The sequence below is a fragment of the Leptodactylus fuscus genome, chromosome 1, assembly GCF_031893055.1.
Source record: "Leptodactylus fuscus isolate aLepFus1 chromosome 1, aLepFus1.hap2, whole genome shotgun sequence".
Classification (NCBI taxonomy): Eukaryota; Metazoa; Chordata; class Amphibia; order Anura; family Leptodactylidae; genus Leptodactylus; species Leptodactylus fuscus.
Window position 1 is genome coordinate 288290740 of NC_134265.1, and position 25520 is coordinate 288316259.

At 40.0% G+C, this 25520-nt stretch overlaps 1 protein-coding gene across 2 annotated transcripts in view; it reads left to right on the plus strand.

The window, feature by feature from the left end:
• GLRB (glycine receptor beta) overlaps positions 1 to 25143 on the plus strand; it is a 71314-nt gene extending 46171 nt beyond the window's left edge. The window contains exons 5-10 of one of the 2 annotated variants that reach the window (XM_075257548.1): positions 11484 to 11713; positions 13228 to 13310; positions 15828 to 15968; positions 19557 to 19709; positions 23715 to 24007; positions 24802 to 25143. In XM_075257548.1, coding sequence (XP_075113649.1) covers positions 11484 to 11713; positions 13228 to 13310; positions 15828 to 15968; positions 19557 to 19709; positions 23715 to 24007; positions 24802 to 25098 — 1197 coding nt within the window. In that variant the 3' untranslated portion in view covers positions 25099 to 25143. Of the gene's footprint in view, positions 1 to 11483; positions 11714 to 13227; positions 13311 to 15827; positions 15969 to 19556; positions 19710 to 21074; positions 21226 to 23714; positions 24008 to 24801 lie in introns of those variants that run through there. The other variant, XM_075257558.1, reaches the window with a different exon arrangement.
• The last annotated feature ends 377 nt before the right edge of the window (positions 25144 to 25520 follow it).

Here is a 25520-nt window from a genome sequence, read left to right on the forward strand (position 1 = left end):
AAAGACCATAGAGGCGGCGCTGCGGTCGGTTTTTGAGCTGCAATGGGGACGACCCCATCGCTGCGAGAGATCTAATTAGCATACCGGTACAAACCGGTATTTTGAACGAACGGCGCGGCGGAGAGCACTCACTTCCAAAGGTAGGAGACGAATAGCCTTTTTAAAGGCTATTCCGACGTGTTAACTAGAAAAAAATGTGTTTTAGTGGTAGAATCCCTTTAAAAAGAGCAGACACCTGAAGGACCCCTCTATAGTCAATGGGGTCCTTTGGACTTTGTTGGTGTCTGCTATTTTTGAGGTCATTATGTACTTTCTTCAGGTCCTCTGACAGACCAGAATAATAGACACCTGGCACTAGTGTGAACCTAGCCTCAAAACTGCATTTTCTTCATTGTAAGAATAGCTTGTCTGCTTTTGTTACAGTTCAAAGGGGTCATATCACTTATTACAATCTTTAAAGAGGACCTTTCATGGTTTGGGGCACAGGCAGTTCTATATACTGCTGGAAAGCTGAATTCAACGCACTGTCGGCTTTCCTGATCTGTGCCCCGGGTAAAGAGCTTTCGGTCCCGGTACCATAGTTCTTTACAGTCAGAAGGGCATTCCTGACAGTCTGTCAGGTACGTCCTTCTTCAAAGCAGCTCCTATCGCGCTGTACAGTGTGAGCGGGGAGGAACGCCCCCTCCTCTCCTGATAATACTTGTCTATGAACGAGAACTGTGAGCAAAGGGAGGGGGCGTTCACTGTACTGCACGATAGGCGCTGCTTTGAAGAAGGACATACCCGACTGATTGTCAGGAACGCCCTTCTGACTGTAAAGAGCTACGGTACCGGGACCGAAAGCTCCTTACCCGGGGCACAGATCGGGAAAGCCGACAGTGCACTGAATTCAGCGCGCTGTCCGCTTTTCAGCAGCATATAGGACTGCCTGTGCCCCAAACCATGAAAGGTCCTCTTTAAAGTGGGAGGATTGTCTATGGTGCTAAACCTATCCACGTAAATCTGGATATACAGTGCAATAGGAAATGAAGTAGTGTGAAGCACAATTGGTCACATACTATAAATCTGGAGTAATAATTTTTGGACATGAAGCAACACATTCTAACTATACCGATACAGCACAGTTCTACAGTCAAAATGTCTCTTTATTATGGAGCCTAATAAGAAGAAAATATTAACAAAGAGTGCCGATGGCATTTTTTGATTTTCATTTTTCGTTTTTGACTCCCCTCCTTCTAAACCCCATAACTTTTTTATTTCTCCGCTCCCAGAGCCATATGAGGTCTTAATTTTTGCGGGACAATTTTTTTCTTCATGATGCCACCATTAATTATTCTATATAATGTACTGGGAAGCAGGAAAAAAATTCAGAATGGGGTGGATTTGAAGAAAAAATGCATTTCTGCGAATTTCTTACGGGCTTTGGTTTTACGGCGTTCACTGTGCAGCCAAAATGACATGTCCCCTATATTCTGTGTTTCGGTACGGTTCCAGGGATACCAAATTTATATGGTTTTATTTACATTTTGACCCCTAAAAAAAATTCCAAAACTGTGTTAAAAATTTTTTTTTCTAAAAGTCGCCATATTCCGACGGCCGTAACTTTTTTATACGTAAGTGTACGGGGATGCATAGGGCGTCTTTTTTTACGGGGCCGGGTGTACTTTTTAGTTCTACCATTTTTGGGAAATGTTATTGCTTTGATCACTTTTTATTCAAATTTTTATCAGAATCAAAACAGTGAAAAAACGGCGGTTTGGCACTTTCGACAATTTTTCCCGCTACGGCGTTTACCGAACAGGAAAAATATTTTTATAGATTTGTAGAGCGGGCGATTTCGGACACGGGGATACCTAACATGTATATGTTTCACCGTTTTTAACTACTTTTATATGTGTTCTAGGGAAAGGGGGGTGATTTGAACTTTTAATTCTTTTTATATTTTTTTATATTTTTTTTAACTTTTTTTTTTTATTTTTTTTTTGCATTTATTAGACCCCCTAGGGGTGTTGAATCCCAGGGGGTCTGATCACTAATGCAATGCATTACAATGCTAATGCATTGCAATGCATTGCAAAAAAGCATCCTTTCTTTTGCAGGCTGCATAGACCAGCCTGCAAAAGAGAGGATTTGCAGACAAGCCTGGGAGCCTGTACTAGGCTCCCGGCTGTCATGGCAACGGGACATCGGCCCTGGAGCATGCTCCAGGAGCCGGCGATCCCGGCCAAAATGGCGGCGCCCATGCGCCGCCGGGAAAATGGCGCCTCCGGCGCCTTTGACCGCGGCGCCGGAGGGGTTAATGCCTCCGATCGGTCCGGGGACCGATCGGAGGCATTAGAGCCAGTTGTCTACTGCTGTTGTCTAGTACGCCGTACTATTACGGCGCATGGCGGGAAGGGGTTAAAGAGGACCTCCAACAAGTCCAGTTCGTTACATCATTTACTAGGTGCTGCTCCGATGATTCTGGCACAGCTGGAATTTTTTCTCTAGCCCTCACGGTTCCAGATCAATCAATACTGTTATTTTTTTGTGATTGATATGCTTTTTAACCAAAAAGAAATTAGGCGAGTGAATCCCTAACCACAAGAATGTATTAAAACTATAATTCTTTATTAATTCCGATAAAAGAATCTCCAATAATTTCTTAGAAAATTAGAAATTATTAGAGATTCTTTTAACGGAATTAATAAAAAATTATAGTTTTAAGACGTCCTTGTGGTTAGGGATTGACTCACCTAATTGCTTTTTGGTCTCAGTTACAAGTTTATCTCAGTAAATTAGAATATGATCAAAAACGTTATTTTTTTTAAGTAATTCAAATGAGAAAGTGAAACACATATATTATATTGAGTCTTTACAGAGTGAACATTTTCAAGTGTTTATTTATGTTAATATTGATGATTATGGCTTACAGCCAAGGAAAACCCAAAAGTCAATATCTCATAAAATTAGAATAATTAACCCAAATCAGCTGCAAAGACTTCTTGAGCACTTAAAAGGGTCCCTTAGTCTGGTTCAGTAGGCATCACAATCATGGTGAAGATTGCTGACTTGATAGATGTCTAGAAGGCAGTTATTGCCACACTCAACAAGGAGGGTAGGCCACAAAAGGTCATTGCTAAATAAGCTGGCTGTTCATAGAGTGCTGTATCAAAGCATATTAAAGGGATCCTATCATTCACACACTATTTTTTCTAGGTACTACGTCAGAATAGCCTTTAAAAAAGGCTATTCTTCTCCTACCTTTCGTTGTCTTCTCCGTGCCACTGTTCGCCTACAATCAAGGTTTTTGTCGGTATGCAAATTAGCTCTCAGGGGCAGCGCTCAGACAGCACTGGGGGCATCCCCAATGCTGCGAGAGAACTCTCTCCAGCGCTGCCTCCATCTTCGTCAGGAACGTCCTCTTCAGCCTCTTCTTCTAGCGGTGGCTTGTAACTTCTAGGCCTCGGGCCTTGGGCAGAGCAGACTGCGCATGCCCAGAGGCCACGAGAAAATAGACGCTTGCACAGTATTGTAAGTGGCCATTTTCTCGTGGCCTGTGGGCATGCGCAGTCTTCTCTGCCCAAGGCCCGAGGCCTAGAAGTTACAAGCCACCGCCAGAAGAAGAGGCTGAAGAGGATGCTCCTGACGAAGGTGGAGGCAGCGCTGGAGAGAGTTCTCTCGCAGCATTGGGGATGCCCCCAGTGCTGTTTGAGCACTGGGGCCTGATCCCAATGCTGCGAGAGAGCTAATTTGCATACCGACAAGAACCGGGAGACATTTTTTCCCTCTTCTCGATGGTTGCTAATTTCTGCATGAGGTTTTTTAAAATATTCACATCAGTAAGATCAGTGTAACAATACAGAGAAGTTTGGAGCTAATTTTGAGACTGATTCTTCCTCAAAATGTGACCCATATTATGCCTGAAATTACTTCAGTTGAAGGTAGATTCTGATTTTTTTATTTCTTTTTAGCTGAAAAATAAGCATCTTGTTCGATCTACAGCTGGATTTTGCCTGATAATTTTGCAACTTTTACAAATTTTGCCGTGTGAATTTAACCCAAAGGCACATGGACTGGATATGCTTTTTTTCATAGTTTTGTCAAATTTTGGCAGTGATTTCTATAATTGTGGCAAAGCTTTTTCTTACTGGGATTCACAGAACAATAAAAAAAGACAAAACCTTGCAGTCTCTTGTAACAGCAATAAAACCTTTTTGAAGCACCCTTCTAAAATTGTATTGAAAAGTAGTCCTCGAGTGGGTGAGTCTACTCAAAGAAGCTGGACATTTTGCATAATTTATGATGGAATAATAAAAAATTTGGGTTCCCCTTCGGACCTGAACAATGGACAGCATGTGGCGAGTATGAACCCAGCGTCGGCAGTAGTCTCCTAAAAGAGGTGGTCTTTTGGAGAGATTCTATTGCTCATCCTTTGATGTAGGTTCACTTTCTGACCAATGTTAGATATCCATCCTTTATACAGGAATCGTTTAACCATATCTAGCTTTCTGATACAAAAAATAACAGGAAATGTCCTAACGCTGCCATCTATTACTGCCATCAATTAGATTTCTTCTATACTTACATTAAATGTCTCTCCAATGTAGGTCATATGAAAGTCAGAATAAACATTGAATCATTTTATCTTTACTGAACAGGCTGGTTTTTACGGTGACATGATGTACATGGAGGGGGCAGGCTACTATCTGAAGCAGATGCTGTGTTATAAAGATTCCAGAAATGATATTGCACACAGCTTGAAGTTTACTGTTGACATCAAGGACAGCTTTCACATTTCTAAACCATAGCAAACACTCATTATGTAGCACATGGCGGCCTGTAAAACCTTTGCCGTCATATTTTCGTTCTGGTCTACCAACGATAGAAGTGGCTTTTCTATGAAAAATGTTTCTACGTATAAAATTTTACAGGCAAAGTATATTTTTGAGAAGTGAAATCTATACCTTATTTTCCATCATATAAGACGACTGGGCGTATAAGACTACCCTCAACTTTTCCAGTTAAAATATAGAGTTTGGGATAAAGTCTCCGTATAAGACTACCCCTCTTCTGTGGGGTACCTTTTCTTAATGCACACTTACCCCTTGACATACTCTTTTAATGCTTTTTTATTTGCTTTCCAGTCCCTAACCATCTTTTCTGTAAAGAAGGGTTCACACTACTGCCACTATCCGGATTTAGGACGGAAACTGGACAGGCGACTGCTTTCCAGCGGTCTGCTATACAACCTGTTCATTTGAATGGGTTTTAAAGCAAACTGCCGATGTGTGTATGTGGCCTCTCTGCCTGGAAACCATTTTTTTGCACGAACAATCTGGCAGGGCCAGATTTACCATAGTAATACCATTTGGGAAAATGTCTATTGCTTAGATCACCTTTTATTGAAATCAGAGGTGAAACAGTGAAAAAAAAAGCAGTTTGGAACTTTTCATTTTGACGTTCACTGTACAGGAAAAATATTTTATATAATAAATATTAGGTAATATATATATTTTATTACCTAATATGTATGTGTATCACAGTAATTTTCTACTTTTATATGTATTCTAGGGAAAGGAGGTGATTTAGAATTTTTGTTTTTTTATATATTTTTTTAAACTTTTTTTTTTTACTATTTTATTAGCCTCTACCTAGGGGGCTTGAACCTACACTCATTTGATTGCAAGTCCCATAGACTGCAATACAAATGTATTGCAGTCTATGGAAGATTCTGTGCATTACTATTGTGGCTGGTCATAGACAAGCCTCAGTAGTAATATTGCTTTGACAGGCCTGGGAGCCTTCAGTAGGCTCCCAGCTGTCCTAGGAACAGGTTGGTTCCTGCGACCTTGCTGCGCAGGAGCTGGCCTGCAACTTTACAGGTATGGGGATCAGCCCTGGGGGGTGGGGTGGGGCTATTTTTACACTGGCGGAGTGTCTTTTAAGTATTATTGCCCGCGGTCAGAGTGGACTCAATCGCGGTTATTAGCTCCAGCATCTCCGCTGTACATTACAGCAGAGACCCGGTTGCTATGGTGACCACTCTGTAGCAAAGCAGCTGAAATTATCCTTACAAACCTGGTATCTGCTGCAACAGAACAGCGGATGCCAGGGAGGGTTTTAGGCTCCGCGACAAGTGCTGGGCCCACAGTATCGCCACACTCCTGCCACTGCAGAAAGCCAGTGACGGCAGGAGCGTGGTGATGTTGTGATCCCACTCTTCCACCCCACCTTCCCCCGACTTTTAAGATGATTTTTAGCAGTTAAAAAGTAGTCTTATATGCCGGAAAATATGGTACATATTTGATCAATGTTAATTTTCAATTAAATTAAAAGAAAAAAGTATCGCTTTATAAAAAGTTCTTCTGTTAAAAGATCTTCAAACAGGTGTATACAAAAGTGGGAGCCATTGAAATAAAAAAAAGTGTTTTTTGATGATCAGAATATTGAAAGCTTATCACCATTAGATCTCTGAAGGTTTGATCAGGAGGGGTGACCTGAGCCTGATATTTGCAGGGCCCATGGTGCTGACTGAGCGCTGCAGCCTATTCATAGTTTTCGCTGGTCCATACGCCTGCATGTTGTACACTTAGTAATGGCTTTTGTGGGTATTGCAGTTGTGACATTTAAATGAGCTGCAATACCCAGCACAGCCATTACTATGTGTAGGAGATGCTGATGTATGGAGCACCATAGCCCCTTCACACAACTGATCGCTAGGGGTGCTAAAAGCTAACACCAACCAATCTAATAATGGTTGCCTATCCTAAGGGCAGTTTACTATTAAAATCCCAGAAAACCCCATTAATATGATCCAAATCAACATTATCACATAATAATTACCCACAATAGGCCTATAAAGTGCATGTGACACAGACCACCATTTTAAACCCCAATGGGTGTTTCACCCAGTAACTTCATCAGAGGGGTTTTTGCAGTTGTGTGACATTTAATTTAAGGGATCTTGTCAGGTGTTGTTTCCACCATAAATTGGCCCAATGCTGTGTAGGATGAAGTAATGTTCACCCAATTTTTTTTATTTATTTCACCCAGCCCCACAGATAACAGAGGCACCGATTCACAAGTGCAAATACTGCTTGATTCAGGTGACCCTAACTTATGTATCTGCAGGGCTGAGTTCTGGTGACAGACTCCCTTTAACCTCTTAGGATAAGATCTGATTCTTAAAATGTGGCTTTTGCATGGTCCAACACTCTCTAGGGGCTACATGTATGTTCTGAACACTTGTTAGTGGAGGTGCAGGGGGCAATTTTATTATTGTTATTATTATTGTTGTTTATTTATATAGCACCATTAATTCCATGGTGCTTTACAGTTGGGGGTTACATACAGTACACAGAATATACAGGTAGATATAATACTAACAGTGACCGACTGGCACGATGGGGTGGAGGGCCCTGCCCGCAAGGGCTTACAATCTATGGGGGAAGGGGGTAGAGACAGAAGGAGAGGGGCAATTGTCCTATGTCACTTATTGAAGTAAAAGCACTATACATAGTAATATGTAACTTGTTAATCCACACAGAAAGCTTCAAGTAAAAGGAAAACCGGAAGAAAAAATATCTCCTCCTACACATTTCTGATTTCTTTAAGTACATCTTGTAAATGGCAAAGGATTCAACCCTTTCACTGCTGAACATATAAGAAACTGTTCAGGATTTAAATGTGTCTAGAATATAAGGGCTAGAACTTTGATCTTGTCATCATGTTAAAGCATAGGAGCAGGATAAGAATATTATAGTCTGGTTTGTGCCAGGCATTTACTTCAACAAAATGGGAATGTACGGTAATTAAATTTTTTTCTTACTTCGTTGAAGTATCAAAAGTGTTTTCAAGATCAATCAATTAAATCACATCTCTAAGTTCCAACTCTATAAAAATAAATCTGGAATCTAACTAGTTGTTATAATAAGTACCATTCACACCACTAATAGACTAAGATATTTAAAGCATTTTCCTAAATAAGACTCCTATGCCCAAAGTTTGCCATACAGTGAATGTATGATATGTAGAATGTGACATCTGACTGGTAACTGCAGTATTAAAGGGATTGGCAAAAATTTGGAGCATTCTTTGGGGTGGACTGGGTTGGGATTAAAAGAAAAAAAAGGTATACTCGCCCCAGAGTGCCATTGTCCACTCACGGTCTCCTTTAAAGGGATTGGCAAGGATTTGGAGCATCCTTTAGGGTGGACTGGGTTGGGAGTAAAAGAAAAACAGGCATACTCGCCCCAGAGCGCCATTGTCCACTCATGGTCTCCTTTCCGTCACATAAGTCTCAGGGCTTCCAGCACTGCAAAGCCAGAGCATACAATGGAAAGGGGACCAATAGCGGACAACTGAACAATGGGAATAGATGATTATGCTTTTTTTTTTTTTTTTTTATTTTACACCCACCATGGCCCCCAAACTGGTTCCTCCAAATACTGGACAACCCCTTTAATGCAGAAGATAGCATTTTTTAAAATGTGTGTTTATATACAGTACAACAACTTAGAATATGTACATTGATAACTGCAGTAGATCATACACTTTTAGTCAGAGCGACAAGATTCCATGATGTATTGAGAACTGCAGTATTAATACACTATATGGTAGTTTTTTAGTCAAAGCAGTAGGATTGTGCAATGACCATCTAAATCTTAGGTTTTCATGTAGTGAATGTTGCTATTGTGAGTACATGAAGCTCAGACCTGACTCCTTCAAGGATTGGGGTCATTCACATACTGGTATGCGGGGTTTTTTTTTTTTTTTTGAAGAATGAATGAGTCAGATTGAGAAAAATTATACATTGGAGGGTATTAACTTGTCAGATAAAACAGATTTCTGGTGTCAGGGGGTCCTCTTTAAGGTCATCTTCAGGATAGGGAATCATCACATGAGAAATAAGAGTGGAGCTACAGGCCAGGTTTTCCTAAATGAAGGAATGAATAGTGAAGGCAGAGGAATGTAGGTGGTAATATATAATAAATGTGTAATTCTTCACTATAGCTAATCTGCCTGCATGAAGTAACTAGAACAATGTGTGCGATTGATTTAGTTTACCTTCAAGCCAATATAAGAAAAAAAACTGTATTTGACTGATGTCAGAAATGTGAGGACCTCTAATAGAGTATTTGGAACACGATATTAACTTGGTGCACAAGTTCACATTTTTGGCCAATGAAAACAGTGGCGACGGCATAAAGCAAGTACTCAGAGGGAGACCTTTTGATCTCCGTTCCCCTCTTCCCCGATTGGGTTGTGCTCTTAACCGCACATACTTTATACTTAATATTTCCTTTTTCTTGGCTGAGAATCCTACGTCAAACATCACTCAGCGCCACTAACTGGAGCCATCCACATTTTCTTGACTCATTTTAAAGAAGAATACTAAGTTGAGCATTCAACTAAACCTACAAGCTTGCCATTTGCTGTCAGCTATTTGGCTCTAGAGCTGATTTATTTTTAATTTTTCGGCTTCTTTTCTATATTTAACACACTGCTGCTGATTTTTGCAGCTTGGGGTTGCCAGCTTCTGATCCTTGCGGATTAGCATGATAAATAATGGAAAGCAGATATCTTGTGGTGCTATATTCTGAGATTCTGCGCACTGTTTAATAAGGGACCTGAAATTTGTGCTTCCGTCAAGGTGTAGTTAAAGTAAATTATCACCTTGTTACAAGGTCTGAGTCACGGAAAGGATATTACCAGTCTTAGCAGGAAAGCCTGCTATAAATAGTCATTTACACTATAATCTCTAACATCAGTTGGTCAAGTGGATAGAACATTTACTATATGATAAAGAGTAATCTCAAGTAGTTATATAGAAACATTGCATGAAGCTTTATCCTGTTTTCCGTTTTGCAGCAGCAGTCTCTACTATGCAAAGATTTTTTCTAAATCCATTTGACAGCCTGCTCCTTCAGGCACATTGGCAGGAGATATTTGGAAAAGATATCAGAGAAAAGGGTTAGAAGTGGCCCCTGGCAATTGTTAGTAAGGCATCATTTAACTTATGTAGAGCAGAATTAGGTGACGCTTCAATAGACTTCACTGGATCCTAGTATCATTCATTGATGTTTCCAGCTATCTTCTAGGAGAACATTGGAATATGGGTTGTCAGTCTGGAATGAAATTTGTTATTTCAGACCCCTTAATATGGTGAATATTTGGCATACACAATAATTAGAATCATATTGAAAAGTCTGTCCGTGCTTCATATGAAATGATGGAATTGCAGGTTTTTTATGTAAATCTATGTTTACACTGTGTTACCTTGCCCATTGATATGATCTGTTAAAGAATCAGAACAATAGACTAACAACTGACTGAATGATGGATGCAGACCCTGATTATGGGCATTGGCTAGAATACAGCAGAGACCCAGTTGCTATGGCAACATGACAGGAGAGCAACCGCCATCTTTAAAGAGGACTTTTCACACCCTCGGGCACCTGCGGTGTAATACATCACTAGAAAGCTGACATGGTAGCATCTATTGCGCTATACTGTGAGAGGGGGCGTTCCTTACTCCCCAGCCATGACACTGAGCAGTGAGCGTCATCCCTGGGCAGTAAGGAACGCCCCCTCTCACAGTACAGTACTATAGACGCTACCGTCAGGAGGGGAGTCCCTGACAGAGTGTCAGAAACACCCTTCTGACACTGAAGAGCTACAGTAATGGCACCGATAGCTCTTCAGCGAGGGCACAGAACGGGAAAGCCGATAGTGCGTTGAATTTAGCACACTGTTTGCTTTCTAGCGGTGTATTACACCGCATGTGCCCGAGGACGTGAAATGTCCTCTTCAAAGACCAAATTTGTTAAAAAGCTAGAGATTAAAGTGCAATGAAACTAAACATCTGATTATCACATATTAATAATTGTATAACATATAATTATAAATAATCATTTTATTTTGATGTTGGTAACTTTTTTCCTGATACAGCCTTGGTCTTAAGCTCTACATTTCATTGCACATTGACATATTATATGGACAGCCCACTGACTTATATATATATATATATATTGTATATATATTTATTTACATTTTTCAAGAATTAAGTTGTTTTGAAACAAACTTTATTAAGTCAAAACAAATTTCTTTAATGTGTTTCATATAGTATGCCAATAATTCCAGCTAGTCTGACATCAGACTTTGCACCTACAAGACAGATGAAAACAGTGGCGGCTTTGTTTATACACCACCGCCTTGTCTACCACCTACTCTTTTGCTCAGGTAGCGCTTGTTAAATGTCATGTGCAAACAAGATTACTTGGATTTTCTGTAAGTAAATGGAAAAGAACGATCCACTTTAAAAGAAACAGAAGATGGAAAAGCTACTTTTTACATCTAATAAATTCTCATTTATTTTAACGGGTGTGGTTAGGTGACATGCATAAATCTTGGATACTTCTTGATTATAGGATAATGATGTGGATGGGAGCTGTTCCTGGCCTCATTTACCTCAACTACAAATTCTGTGTATTTTTTTGCAGGACTACAGGGTCAATATCTTTCTAAGGCAGAGATGGAATGACCCCCGACTAAAGCTTCCCAATGATTTCAGAGGCTCAGATGCCCTCACAGTAGATCCAACAATGTTTAAGTGTCTATGGAAGCCAGATTTATTTTTTGCAAATGAAAAGAATGCCAACTTTCATGATGTCACCCAAGAAAACATCCTCTTATTTATTTTTCGTGATGGAGATGTCCTACTTAGCATGAGGTAAGTTTCCTTCAGTTTATAATCCCCATTTTTTTGTGAAGTACATATATTTATATGTGGAAAGTTTTAGCAACTTGGTAGGTACTACGCTGTGAAGGCAATGAAAGACCGTGCCACTAAATATTAGCTGAAAGCGAACTCTTAACACGGATTCTGGTCTGTCAGATTGGCAGTTTAGATATAGAGGAATTAGAGGCGTAGAGGAAAGGATAGGCAGACCGATACAACAGCGATCACATATGGAACCCGACAGACCCCATTAACTATAATGGGATTAGTCTGGTGTGCCTTCTTTTACACCAAAACCACCAGATGAAAAAGTTGGACTTGCAGAACTTTTTTTTCTGTCGATTTTGGATGCACGTTGTGACGGAGTCTCTAAACACAGACTCCAACTCAGATGTGAACATAGCCTTAGAAGCAAGTTATCCCCTATCCATAGAAAGCTGTACGTCGGCTATTTATGGCACTCCCATTGAAATGAATGGAGTGGTGCACGCTGACCAAAAAAAAAAAAGTTGGGTTACCCAGTGAAATATGAATTAATGCAATTCTCAATAAATGTTTATTTTCCAAAATGTGGCTGCTATGTAAGCGATATAACCTCCTTCATCGTTTCTAAATATTCAGTATTTGCATTCACCTGAAATTACGTGGATTGTGGCTTCTGGATGAAGAGAAGGGTCAGAGCTTCAGCAGCAAGTGGTTGTGCGTATGTGTCGATACTCCTAAGTTTGGCACAAACGCGAGAATACTTGTCCGGCAAAACTTTGGTATCTCTGCCAGACCCTGTCATTCTTACATGAACAGTGGCCAATATAAATGGAGCGGTACAGAGCACTGGAAACACCATCAGTGCTCCTGGCTGTTCATTTGCAGAATTGCTTTTATACGCTTATCTTTGCAACATAGGGCATAGGAGGATAAAAATAACTAGTCCATTCAGGTGACTCTAAGGTATCTAGAAGTGTCTTTACTTGCATTTGCTCATCCCTATTGCCAGACTCCCTTTTACATTATTTAATGATCTGTTTTACAGCATAGTCCTGGCCATAAACACCACAACAATAATTCCATTTAATAAACAACAAAAATTATCAAGAATGGCGAGTTCTGAGACTCGCACCAGAGTATCTGTGCCGTTTTTTATTCTTGTCAAGCTCAGATGAAGTGGATGTAGATTTTACAAGTGGAAGACAATTTCTGCAAAATTAATATAAGTACCGATAATATGATTCCCATTTTACCAAGGTTTACATTTACTAGGGAGAAAGCTCCACATATTTCCAGAGTGAGAAATGGCAACCCACAAACCATGAAGAAATAGACATTCTTTAGAGGCTAAAATGCCTCCATACAATGACAACAAGTAGAGATTTTGAAAATGGTGAGAAAGTAAAACAAGTTTTATAGGATTTCATTATATAACAATTTACATAAACCCAGATGACCCCTTTTGGAACTGAATTACTTGTCCGTTATACATAATGTAATTTGTATTTTTTTTTACTTAGGTTATCCATTACTTTGTCCTGTCCCTTGGACTTAACATTATTTCCAATGGATACGCAACGGTGCAAGATGCAGCTGGAAAGTTGTACGTACCAAAAATGTGTTTCCTCTTGACCGATAGATGTCTACATTTCAAACCATTACCAGTGAATATGTTATAATATATCCTGGACCCCAGAGCCCTGCTGATTACATTTGCAGAGTCAGTGGAAGTACTTAAGTCTTTGTTCTATTCTTTTGCTGTTGCCACTCTGGCTTTCTGAGCTGCTATCAGCCCTACTGTATTCCTGCTGCCTGTCCGTAGAATAGAACAGAGTCTGTCTTGTGATCAAGAGTCGGAGTGTCTGCCACGTGGACAGATGAACATAACTTCCGGATTCCCACTGCACTCTACAAAGATAGTAACATGGGCTCAGACAGACCTAGATATATAAATGAACCGTCTGACAACACAAATAGTCCTTCTTAGCTTTCCAAATGTAAATAACAATGTTTTTGAATATGCTTTTTTTCTGAAATCTTTCTGAATGGTTTGATCTTAGTCCCCCTCATGAGCGTCGATGTTTGCTTTTGTTCACAGACAGTACCATACCTGTCACCGGGTTGTACACTGTCTACCAATAAGTATTTGGACACCTGTGGTAGAATAGAAGAACAATATTTATTCATATTCAATAGTTGGTAGAGCCTCTACAAGCGGCAGTTACAGCCTCAACCCTCCAGGGCATGCTTTCCATAAGTTCTTGTATGATGGCTAGTGGTATTTTATTCCATTCGGATTAGAGAAGACAGGTTCTTTCACTGATTTTTGGATGGCTGCTTCACCCCTTAGGGTTCAAGCATGGGCTCTGGGCAGGCCGATTAACCTGATTGTCACTGTACCAAGCAATGGTAGACCTCACTACATGATAGCTGGCATTGTCATCCTGGAAGTAACATTGGTTGGGTCTGTTGTACCCGATAATTACCCCTCTCTTGAAATCGGACAACTTTGCACTTCGTGGCATCTTGCATGTGACTAATGCCAATGCTGTTTCCTACACAATATTTAACAATGGAAGGACTTACATCACGACCGCAGATATCTTCATTTGCATTGGTGTCCAATTACTTATTGGTAGACAGTGTATATATATTGCTCCATTCACTTCAGTAGCGCTGATTTTCCATACCAGACACAACCCATACATAGGTGTGGTGCTGCTTCTTGAATACATGTCATAACTCTGGATAATGCACCTTTTAAAAAAAAATAAAATAAAAAATGTGTCTCTTGATATTACATAACCTGCACCTAGACATTTTACATGTTATAGCAATACATACAGTAGGTAGGTTCTCCTTATTTTTAGTTGGTTCCTCGGGATACTCTGGACTGTGTCATTCTTCCAGAGCCATACTGGGGAGGATTACTAAGCAAAATGCACCAGGCTTAGTCTGACATTTGTGACAAAAACTGTCTAAGGGTTGGTTCACATTAGCGCTTATATTTTATATTCCATTCCGCATGGACACCCCCGGACAGAATACAATCGCAATTGCCAGTGATGTGCTGTAAAAGCACACAGACCCCATAGACTATAATGGGTACTTGTTGTACTTGATGCGCACTGCCCGCATTAATGATTTGTGTGGGCAGTGCGTGGCAAGCCCACGGAGCCCATTATAGTCTATAGGGTCTGTGTGCTTTAACAGCACGTCGCTGGCAATTGCGATTGTATTCCGTCTGGGGGATGTCCATGCAGACTTCTTCCGGACGGAACACAAGCGCTAGTGTGAACCAACCCTAACATGCTTTGCACAAGATTTAGCAAGTGTTATAGACAGTTTTGTGACTTGTATAAGACAGATGGCTTTGTGGGAAAGGGCATGGTTTCACAGAAGTAGTTGCAGCCTAAGTTTCACCACCATTCACCAAAATTTGACTAATTTTTCTGGTGTAAACTAATCCAGAAAAGCTAGAAAGTCAAATAATGCAACAAATTTATTAAACAGTCTTAAAGAAGACCTTTCATGTCCTCCTGCAGGTTCTATGTACTGCTAGAAATCCGACAGTGATCATAAATTAGCGCAGTTTCGTTTTTTCTGTTATGTCCACCGTGGCTGGAGATATTGGTGCTGTTAGTATCGGCACTGATCTTTTGCTCACTGTCACAAGGCTGCTCCTGACAGTCTAGCCCCCCTGACAGTACTCGTCCATAGATTTGTACTGGGAGGGAAGGGGAGGGAGGCGCTCTTCACAGCTCAGCTAGACTGCACACTGTCGGCTTTCTAGCAGTATATAAAACCGCATGTGCAGGAGGACATGTAAGGTCCTCTTTAAATACAATGATAGATCTGTTACAGTTTAGGACTTTCTAGTGTAAAACCAAAACTGTATTAGTAAGTATGCCCCACAGTACTTAAAGTAAATTGTCTTCCAGTAAGTTTAGCCCTAGTAGCACTGCGCAATATAAAGGGGTTAGACTATAAGCCCTCCTGGTGGCACGGATTGATTTGCTATCAGCTCAGGGTATGCATTCAACACAGATCATTGTAGCTTGGAAAAAGCTAAATGTGTTTTATACTGTATCTCTGAAATATATTTTCCATCTTTGTGCAGTTGGATACACAACAGATGATTTGCGGTTCATTTGGCAGTCAGGAGACCCTGTTCAAATGGAAAAGATTGCTCTGCCTCAGTTTGATATTAAAACAGAAGATATTGAATATGGTAATTGTACAAAGTACTACAAAGGCACCGGTGAGTAGTATTCTGGTTACTTATTCAGTAGACTGAGGTGTTTAATTTACCACAGAAGACGTCATCTGTATTGAGTTGTGCTTCTTGGTCACAAATTTGGGTCATCAATATAGGTTATTGATATATTGTAACTGGATATTTGTTTGAAACAGAGGCAAAGGATTGCCGGTTACATCTGTGGTCAAGCTAGTCTATTACATTAGAATACAGAGACTATTTATCTATGGTGTTGCAGATCTAATCACTGAATTTCCATTATACTTGCCTACACTATGTGTTTAGTATGCACATCCTAAAACTGATAATCCACAAAAACAAGGACCCAATATACAGTACTCGTTCACATCTGCGCCCGGTCTCCGTTCATGCAGGTTTCCGTTTCCTGCACAAAACAGAGGCAGGAGACGGAAAGCTGCAGGACTCTTTCATATCCATTTATTTGAATGGGTTTGAAACATGTCCGGCCGTGAGCGCCGGTGGGGGTTTTAAGCTCTCGCCGCAAAACCGTTTTTTTTTTAAACCGGACACGGAGTCGGACATGCAGTACTCTGTGCCCGGTTTAAAAAAAACAGTTTTGGGGCGGAGAGCATAAAATGCTCACCGGCGCTCACGGCCGGACCCGGTCTGCATCCAGAAAACAGAAACCTGAAAATGGAGTCCGGGCGCTAGTGTGAACCCAGCGATAGCGGCTCATGACAGTAACAATCACATCCTATGGGGATGTACAGTAGAGATCTATAGAAGTACCTAAGGAAGGGTTTTGTTCAGCCCAAAAACTGTTGGCATGTTTAAAAAACAAGATTACGCTAGGTTCACATCTGCGCCTGGGTTGCCGTTCTTTGGGTCCGCTAGGGACACTGCAGCGTCCTCAGCAAATTAAGCAAAATGTAAATTAAACCCAATGTAAAAAAAACAAAAAAACAAACAAATATATTTGCTTATAAAAAAATATTTAAATACACAAGTGTCCATATTCCATAGCACCTTCTTCTTTAATAAGAAGGGCTCTGCATTAGATAACGTATTATGATATGTCAGAATTTATTTTCAAAGATTAAGGAAAGATCAAAGTTCATTGAAACTCTAATTTCCATTAAGATAGAAGTTTTGGCTAATTCTAGTCTACTGAGGAAGGGAACCCAAGAAGTAATGTTGCAGCATTACATTGCTATATCTGTGATTTACATGAATCTCCTCCACCTTCTACTGTGGTTAAGTGTCTTCTAAGGTATAACACACCCTTCAAGGGCTATTCCCATCTCAAGGATCCTTTTTAAACTGTTTGCTTTCGTAAATTCAAGAATTTTCTAAATACTTTGCTTTATTAATGCTGCTTTGTTTGCATGCTATGTGAAATTATATCTCCTATTGTTTATTGTCAAAGTACCCAGCCTGTTATCTAATCTCAGTAACTGACTCCTATCTGGAGGGGAGGGGGATGAGTTCTCAGGATCATGCTTGCTTTTAAAGCTGTTATTTCTTGCTGTTAGCTGACCTGATTATTCAGGACTAGAGATGAGCGAATAGAATACTATTATTTGATCAAAAACCTCCATTTGGAAAGTTATTGGTGTACTCAGTCGAATACCACACGGAGAGGCAGGAAATATTTGTTTCCCCTCCAACCTCCGCTGGCGCCTTTTTTTTTTTTTTTTTTTAACACCAATGTCTATGGAGGGGAGGTATTCGATCGAATATACTCACTCATCTCTACTCAGGACCAAATTCCATTTTACTGATAAAGGTTCAGACAGTGTGGATTATCTCTGTATGTAAACACAAAGAAACAGCTGAGTTTACTGTAAGTCCATTGTCTGTTCTGGTAGAAAGCAAGTGTTCTCTAACCCTGTGTTATGTGATATACATTTACTGTGCATGTTATTTGAACTAAATTTAGATTAGAAATCTAGTAGTAATCTCTCATGGTAAAGGCAATGTCTTTATCTATTGAGGTATGTCACAGTGTCCTCTTCATGAAACAGCCCAAACCAACCCACCAGCTTGTTACAGTATACAGGAAGTGAGAAGAAGATTGAGAAGGCAGAAGAAAACTCCTTTAACAATTTGCTAGGTATATAGGAAGTTACATTGTTCTGTAGCTTTTACAGAACCTCTGGCATGACTTGTTTCCAGATAGAAGTTCAGCTTTATGACAAAAGATCCGAGGTGCTTATTGTATTCATAGAGACCTCATGTTGGTTACAGTGACGTATTAGAACATTATGGGTACTATACAGTATTTTTAGCAGCAGCTGTATTGCTGAAGGTTGTCAATCCCTGGTGTAAACTTACATCCCCACCTTCAATTAGAAGAGATTAACAATTTGCCAAAATTATCAAATTGATGTGCAAGATATCAAGGCCACCTTCTGTTCACATCCTCTTAAATTGCACTTATTAAATATTCTCTTCATGAAATATTCACAGTAATGATTTCCCCCAGCTACAAGCAGATTTATTGGTATCCAGATATCATTAGTGGGACCTTAATCACACATATTTTCATGAATACTTTCTATTGCAACCACTTACTGCAGTTGAAAGTATCCATACGCAGACATTAAGATGTCGACGTACCTAGAGTCAATTCAGTATGGATATTTCAACTCAAAGCCTCATCATTTTAAGACTCTAAAAAAAGCAGAAAATAAAACTAAATGCACTAAGTGCAGAGAATGATGTTCGAACCTCGCTGTATGATCTCTGGAAACCTGAGCATTGATCTTAACCAGCATGTGCCAGGTTGTACTGCATCTACAAAAGGTCAGATAAAGTTGTACAGTACAAAACATTGATTTTCATGTCAGGGGAGTATAGTTCTTTGTACAGTAAGGAAATAAAAAGTTCAGTTTCTGCATATGGACGCAGTATTAAAATGTTAGTGTTTTTTTTTATTATATACTTTTACTTTGGTGTATTGTTAAGATATGGCACCAATATCAGATCTTAGGGGCGTTCACATTAGCGTTGTTGTCTGACAGCTAGTGTCCATTACATTTTGCATTGATTTAATGGGACATCATTAAAGTCTGTGTCTGTCGTTAAGTGTCCGTTCGCAAAGATGTCCGATTTTTCAAGCGAACAGCAAAAACCTACATGTATAGGAACAAGAGTATTTGGTGGAATACAACCTTCAATGTACATAATTCTGTATATGAGCTGTAGACACAGGGCAGTAGGAGATGTTTAATAAGGATATTGCCAAATTTCCGTTAAATTTTTAAAAAAATTTCAGGTTCTTTGAAGTGAGAGAGAGACTGATAAATTATTGGTGTCGCTTGAAAATAACAAAGGTTGCTTATTCTAGAGTGGCAAGAGCTATAAAAGGCAGCAGTGTTACTCTATTTACAGCTCTTTGTGATGTTGCCAAAATTCATCATTCATGTAGGATACCGGATTTACCCACCTAGCTGAGACGCTGCTCGCACTTGGCATTGTATCATATTACTGCTTCCATGAGATATGGCTTGTACATGTAAAAGTGGGACTTCACTAAACTGTATTACTGTGACTGTAGAACAAGTGATCATTACATCAAATGTTTACTATGTCAATGATTTTTAACGTGATCGTCTATTATATTTCCAGGCTACTACACTTGTGTAGAGGTCATCTTCACGTTAAGGAGACAGGTTGGATTCTATATGATGGGTGTTTATGCACCTACACTGCTTATCGTTGTCCTTTCTTGGCTGTCCTTTTGGATTAACCCTGATGCTAGCGCAGCCCGAGTACCACTAGGTAACCTATAGTAAAATGATCATAAATCTGTCATTTTCATGTATACATTTCTGATCATCTGTTCAGCAGTGAATATATCATTAATAATGCTAGTTTATGAAGGCATTGCTACCATCCGTTTTGCTTTTGCTTTCTATTATTTTTCAGTGACTACCATTATTAGAAAGAATTCTACCTATGTGTTCACCAACGTCTATTGCTACTGTAGTATTGAAGTCCTTACTTACCTTTTTAAGAACACATAGTAGAATTCTGAGGTCCAATTTTCCATTGATCTCCTCAGATCTATACTAGGGCGTTGTACATATGGCAGCCAAAGGCTGAAGCTGCATGGTGCAAAAAAGCTGCTTTTATTGGTGAAGATTAGGGTTGAGCGATCTTTTTATGTGGGATCGAAATCGGCGATTTTTCCAACAATGTATTGCTTAGCCTTCACACTGAGTATACGATGTATATTCAGTGTGAAGGCTCCGCTGCAGTTCCATAGGAATGAATGGAAGCAGCCGACACACAGCCTTAACCCCCTGTGCGCCGGCTGCCTTCATTCATTCGAATGGAAGGCTAAACTAAATCTCTAGCAGCTACTTACCTCTAGAGATGGCTGCTCCAGTGCCCTCCTTCTTCTTGCCTCGCTGCCCTGCCTCCCAGGTTAGTGTTTAAAGTGCTAGGTAGGCGGGGCTTGTGGTTTAGTGTGGGCGGGTACAGGTCGGGGAGACGTGACGTCTCCCCTCCCAGTACCCGCCCACACTCTCCTAACCTGGCAGGGAGGGGGCAGCGAAGAGAGAAGAGCAGCGTGGAGCAGCAGCGAGGCGAAGAATGAAGGCACGGGGCACAGGACCAGCCATCTCTGGAGGTAAGTGGACACCAGGGGGTAGGATTGCTTTTAAAATCCGATCTCCGAATAATAAAAAAAATCCTATTGACTTGCATTGGGATCGGAATTGGGACCGAGATCGGGTTCGAATGAAAAATGATCGGAAATCAGATTTTAAAATCGATCCGTCAAGAGGGCATCGGCCATCAAGAGGGCCTTTAAAAGGAAGGGGAAATATAAAAGAAGTATGTATTCTTCTCCTAAACCCACAGCAAAATCTTCAGAAGAAAAAAAAGAGTAGCTTCTTTACGGCATGTGGCCTCAGCCAAAGGAAAGAATTGTGAACGTTGCAGCTTGTCTGTTGGTAAATAGTTGAAAAGAACCATTTTGCCACGTTCCATTCTCTTAGATCTGCCACAGTGATCACGATCGGTCTATTTATGTTACACATATAACTTGACCCTTACCGATGGTACATAAAGATGTATATAATATAACTGTAATTTCACTGTAAAGTAGGTTGGTAATGCTTTCATCGTTTTTGTTCTCAGATCATTCCATATGTAAAACATTCCCATCTGTGTGTCTGACATACGTTCTTTACATGTGGGACATCCGTGTGCCAGAACAATCCATCCCATGACCTTCACCCATCATTAAGGAGTGGCACCTACCTGTAAGATTTATATTATCACTTACCTCTGCTATTGAGTGGGATGTCATGTGTGAACCGAGAGCAAGCAGGTGGTTTGGACTCCGCAACCAGAAATGAACGCAGACGTGGTGGTAAATTTCAAGGGAAAAAATGTATTTACTATAGGTTAATAAAAGAAAATTAACAATAAAATAACAAGAGAAAGGACAAGTAAAATACACAGTGTAGGATGAACAATTCAAGGTAGATTTAGCTGTTTTCACTATGACTATGTCTGCTTCTGCAGTACGGACACTGAATGAACAATATGCACAACACTATCCCTAACTGACCCTGACTTCACATTTGGGTGCGCACCCCCTTTTCCCAGAGGTCCAGGTGGACCGCTTACAGTCTGTAGAAGCGCGCGGTGGGACCCAAAGTCGTTCTTTTCTTTTGAAGCGTCTTCTCTTCACGATTGTCACGATTTCTGAAGTGAGGAAATTCTCCTCAGCAGGCCAGGAAAACAAATGGATGCAATGGAGTCCAACAGCAGATATTGCTCAGCACACTGACAGTCCTGCAGAATCCATATACTAAGCCGGGGTTTGCAGTTACTGTCCGGTACTTCAACAGTACTGTGAGAGTCTCTATATGAGGTGGCAATATACTCGGGCACAATGTCAGCGTCACATGTTATCCACTTAGCAGTTCTGGTAAAGTGGCCACTAGACGCTCTGTCTCTTTACACTCTGCCTCTGGGTTGATATATCTACAGCTTAGTTGCACAGGAAAGTCCCCAGAGATCTCCACAAACACTTAATATATCACAGATAGTCCTTCTTTCATCCTGCCAATATGGCTGCTGCTCTCTGTCTCGTCACTTCCTTCTTCTCTCTCCACACTGTCTCCAAGCACAGGCGGGATGACATCATAGGGGGCATGGCCTTCCAGCATCATATCACAACTACAATGGCTGCTATTTTAAGGGCCCCTTCACACAGAGTTTACGCTCCGTGTATTCTGTACATTTTACACGTGTAAAAATACACGTGTGAAATGTAGTTAGCCATTGAGTTCAATGGCATGTTCGTATAACGCGCGTCTTTTTGCTCACGTCTTTTTATGAGCGCGCAAAAAGACGCGCGTTATACTAACATACCATTGAACTCAATGGCTAACTACATTTTACACGTTTATTTTTACACGTGTAAAATGTACAGAATACACAAAGCGTAAACTCCGTGTGAAGGGGCCCTTAAAACAGCAGCCATTGTAAGTTGTGATATGATGCACTGTGTTGCCCCTGGCCTTATCCACTTTTATCTTCTTGATTTCCCTACACACTTGAGACTTTGTGAAGATCAGATTGTAACCAGTTGACAGTTGAGTGCAAGTAGGTGGGGGTGGGAGGAGCTGGTGTGTGATCAAATCTGTTGAAGAATAGATTTATTTCATTAAGCCATTGTGTGTCTCCTTCTGCCTTGCAGACGGGTTGACTATGACCAGATATTGCCTTAAGACTATTCCAAATTTTTGGAATAGTCATGATGTATGACATTTTTGTATTTTGTACTGGATGACAGATCCTCTTTAGTAATAGATAGTGTTTAGTTTATAATTGCAGCAATTCTTCTAGGTACACTTAGGCTGAAACACCAAAGCAAAAAATGCTGATTATTTTTCTGCAGCATTTTTTTTTTTTTTTTTGCTGTGTTTCGCTACAAGCCTTAGGGAGCCTTCACACCGAGTATACACTCTGCTCATTCTGAACGTAAAAGTCGTGCAGAATGAGCGTGTAAAAACCAACTCCCATTGACTTGAATGGGTGCCGGCATACGAGTGCTACCCATTGAAATCAATGGAAGGCTTTTTTTCCTATTGCTTTCAATGTGATATGCACGTGATTTACATTCAGAATGAGCGGAGCGTATACTCCGTGTGAAGGCTCCCTTACACAGTTTTTGAGGAACTCGGCAGGGAGGTTATTCCAAGCATCTTGAAAAATTAAGCACAGGTCTTCTGAGGATCTAGACTTACTCAAATCCTTCTGTCCCTTCATGATTTGTGGGGGCCAAATAATCACTTTCAAGACTCCTTCTCCAAAGGTTGGTCAGCCCAAATACCGAGTTTTAGATCTCTAGATTGTTCATTCACTTTATTTTGTTAATTGACAAAAATAAACTATTAACATTTGTATTTTTTTAAAAAGTATGCCAAGCCTGCCTAAAACATTTGCAAAGTACCATAATAAACAAAATAACACAGTGCTGTTGGCTTCCATCATATGACTGATCCAACACTGCTATTATTTTTGTTTTCCTGTCCCTGTAACAGAACAGAAATATGGAACTAGCCGTGTAGATGTGAACATATTGGTCGTATCTATAGGGTTTATTTAAACTTGTCCTTAATGGTTATGAGTCAGAAAAAATACACTGTCTATAGGTTACACAGACATATTCAAACTTATTAGCTGTACATAAAGCTGTATAGAAGATGCCATTACTATATATAATGGAAAATAATTGGGATGTACTTGTCTGTTTACTTTCAGGTATATTTTCAGTTCTGAGCTTGGCGTCAGAGTGTACCACCCTGGCACAGGAACTGCCGAAGGTGTCCTATGTAAAAGCCATCGATGTATGGCTTATTACTTGTCTTCTTTTTGGCTTTGCCTCCCTTGTTGAGTATGCTGTAGTACAGGTCCTCCTGAACAGCCCAAAGAGGATCGAAGCAGAGAAAGCCAAAATTGCAAAGGCGGAGCAAGGAGAAGGAAAAGGGCCTAATGCTGCAAAAAAGAATACAGTGAATGGGACGGGTACACCAGTTCATATCAGCACATTGCAAGTATGTATATTCTTTAACCACTTCAGTACCAATTTGTGATCCAGGACCAGACACATTTTCAGGTTTTTTAGTATGTGCAGTTTTGAGGGCTGTAACATTTTTCTCGTATGTCTCATTCAACTAATTTCTGCGTCTTTATTTCGGGGACACATAGGGCTTTATTTTTATGTTGTTTTTATTTTCGAATGTGTTTTAATTTTTTTTATATCTGGGAAAATATAAACATAGTAGGACGGAAATTGTGTCTGGTGCTACTGGTATTACATGATGTAAAGAGCTGGACTTGTTGGAGGTGGTGAAAGGTCCTCTTTAAGTTCATTTATTTCAGTTAGGCAAGCACATTGTGTGCTACATTATACATAAATATATACATTTGTATTAGCTTAAAATAAATCTAATCTCAGTATTTTAATTACATGGATTTAAAAAATGGTGTGCAAATGTAACTTCCAAAATGTAATTTTTGACTAACGCTCAAGTGGTTTGTATTACTTGTGCAGTGGAAATGTAAGAGGCTTTGTTACATTTGCACATTGTGTAGTGAAGTGTTTACCTGTATATGATTATTAGTTATTAGACTTTTTATATTGTATAATTCCGTAAAGCTTTATGGAGAATGTTTGTTTCTATTCATGTTGTTCGCAGCCTCTACAGTCTGAATGTCAATGTACAGAGGCATCTTAGAAATGCAGTCTTTTTCTTTTTTTTTTCCCCACGTACGCTCACTTTGCCGTTTGATGTTTATTTCAAACCTTTTTAGATCAATAATTTAGCTTGCTGTTTATTATTCCCAGGTCGGAGAAACGAGATGCAAAAAAGTCTGCACGTCTAAATCCGACCTGAGATCCAATGACTTCAGCATTGTTGGCAGCTTGCCCAGAGATTTTGAATTGTCCAATTATGATTGTTATGGAAAACCAATTGAAGTTAACAACGGGCTGGGAAAATCTCAAGCGAAGAACAACAAAAAGCCGCCTCCTCCCAAGCCGGTCATTCCCTCTGAAGCCAAACGGATTGACCTTTACTCAAGGGCGCTATTTCCTTTCTGCTTCTTGTTCTTTAATGTCATATACTGGCTGGTATATTTATGATGACTCTATTTCTCACTTTCAGTTCACAAAAGAAGTCGCCATTACTCTCACACTCTTTAAAGCCAACCTGTGATCTTGTCTACATTTGCAAAGCAATATCTTACATTGTAGATGCCATGCAGTTGCAATGAAAATTGGCTTTTTTTTAAATGGAAGCATGACACTGCAATGTCTGTGCTTAAAATGATGTATATAAGTGTAAGGTTTCTGCTATAAACACATTTATGAGTAATGCTTACATAAACCCACCCAGCCTCTACTGTTTTAATATGAAAAGTTATGAGATGCTTTCTAAAGAGATTTGTGCACGTTAAGCCTCATCCAAACCATAGATCAATATATGTAGTATTCAAAGATCAATCCTTATTATTTTCAAGGAGAAATATATGCGTTTGGATTGCACTGTGTCCAGACAAAATGTA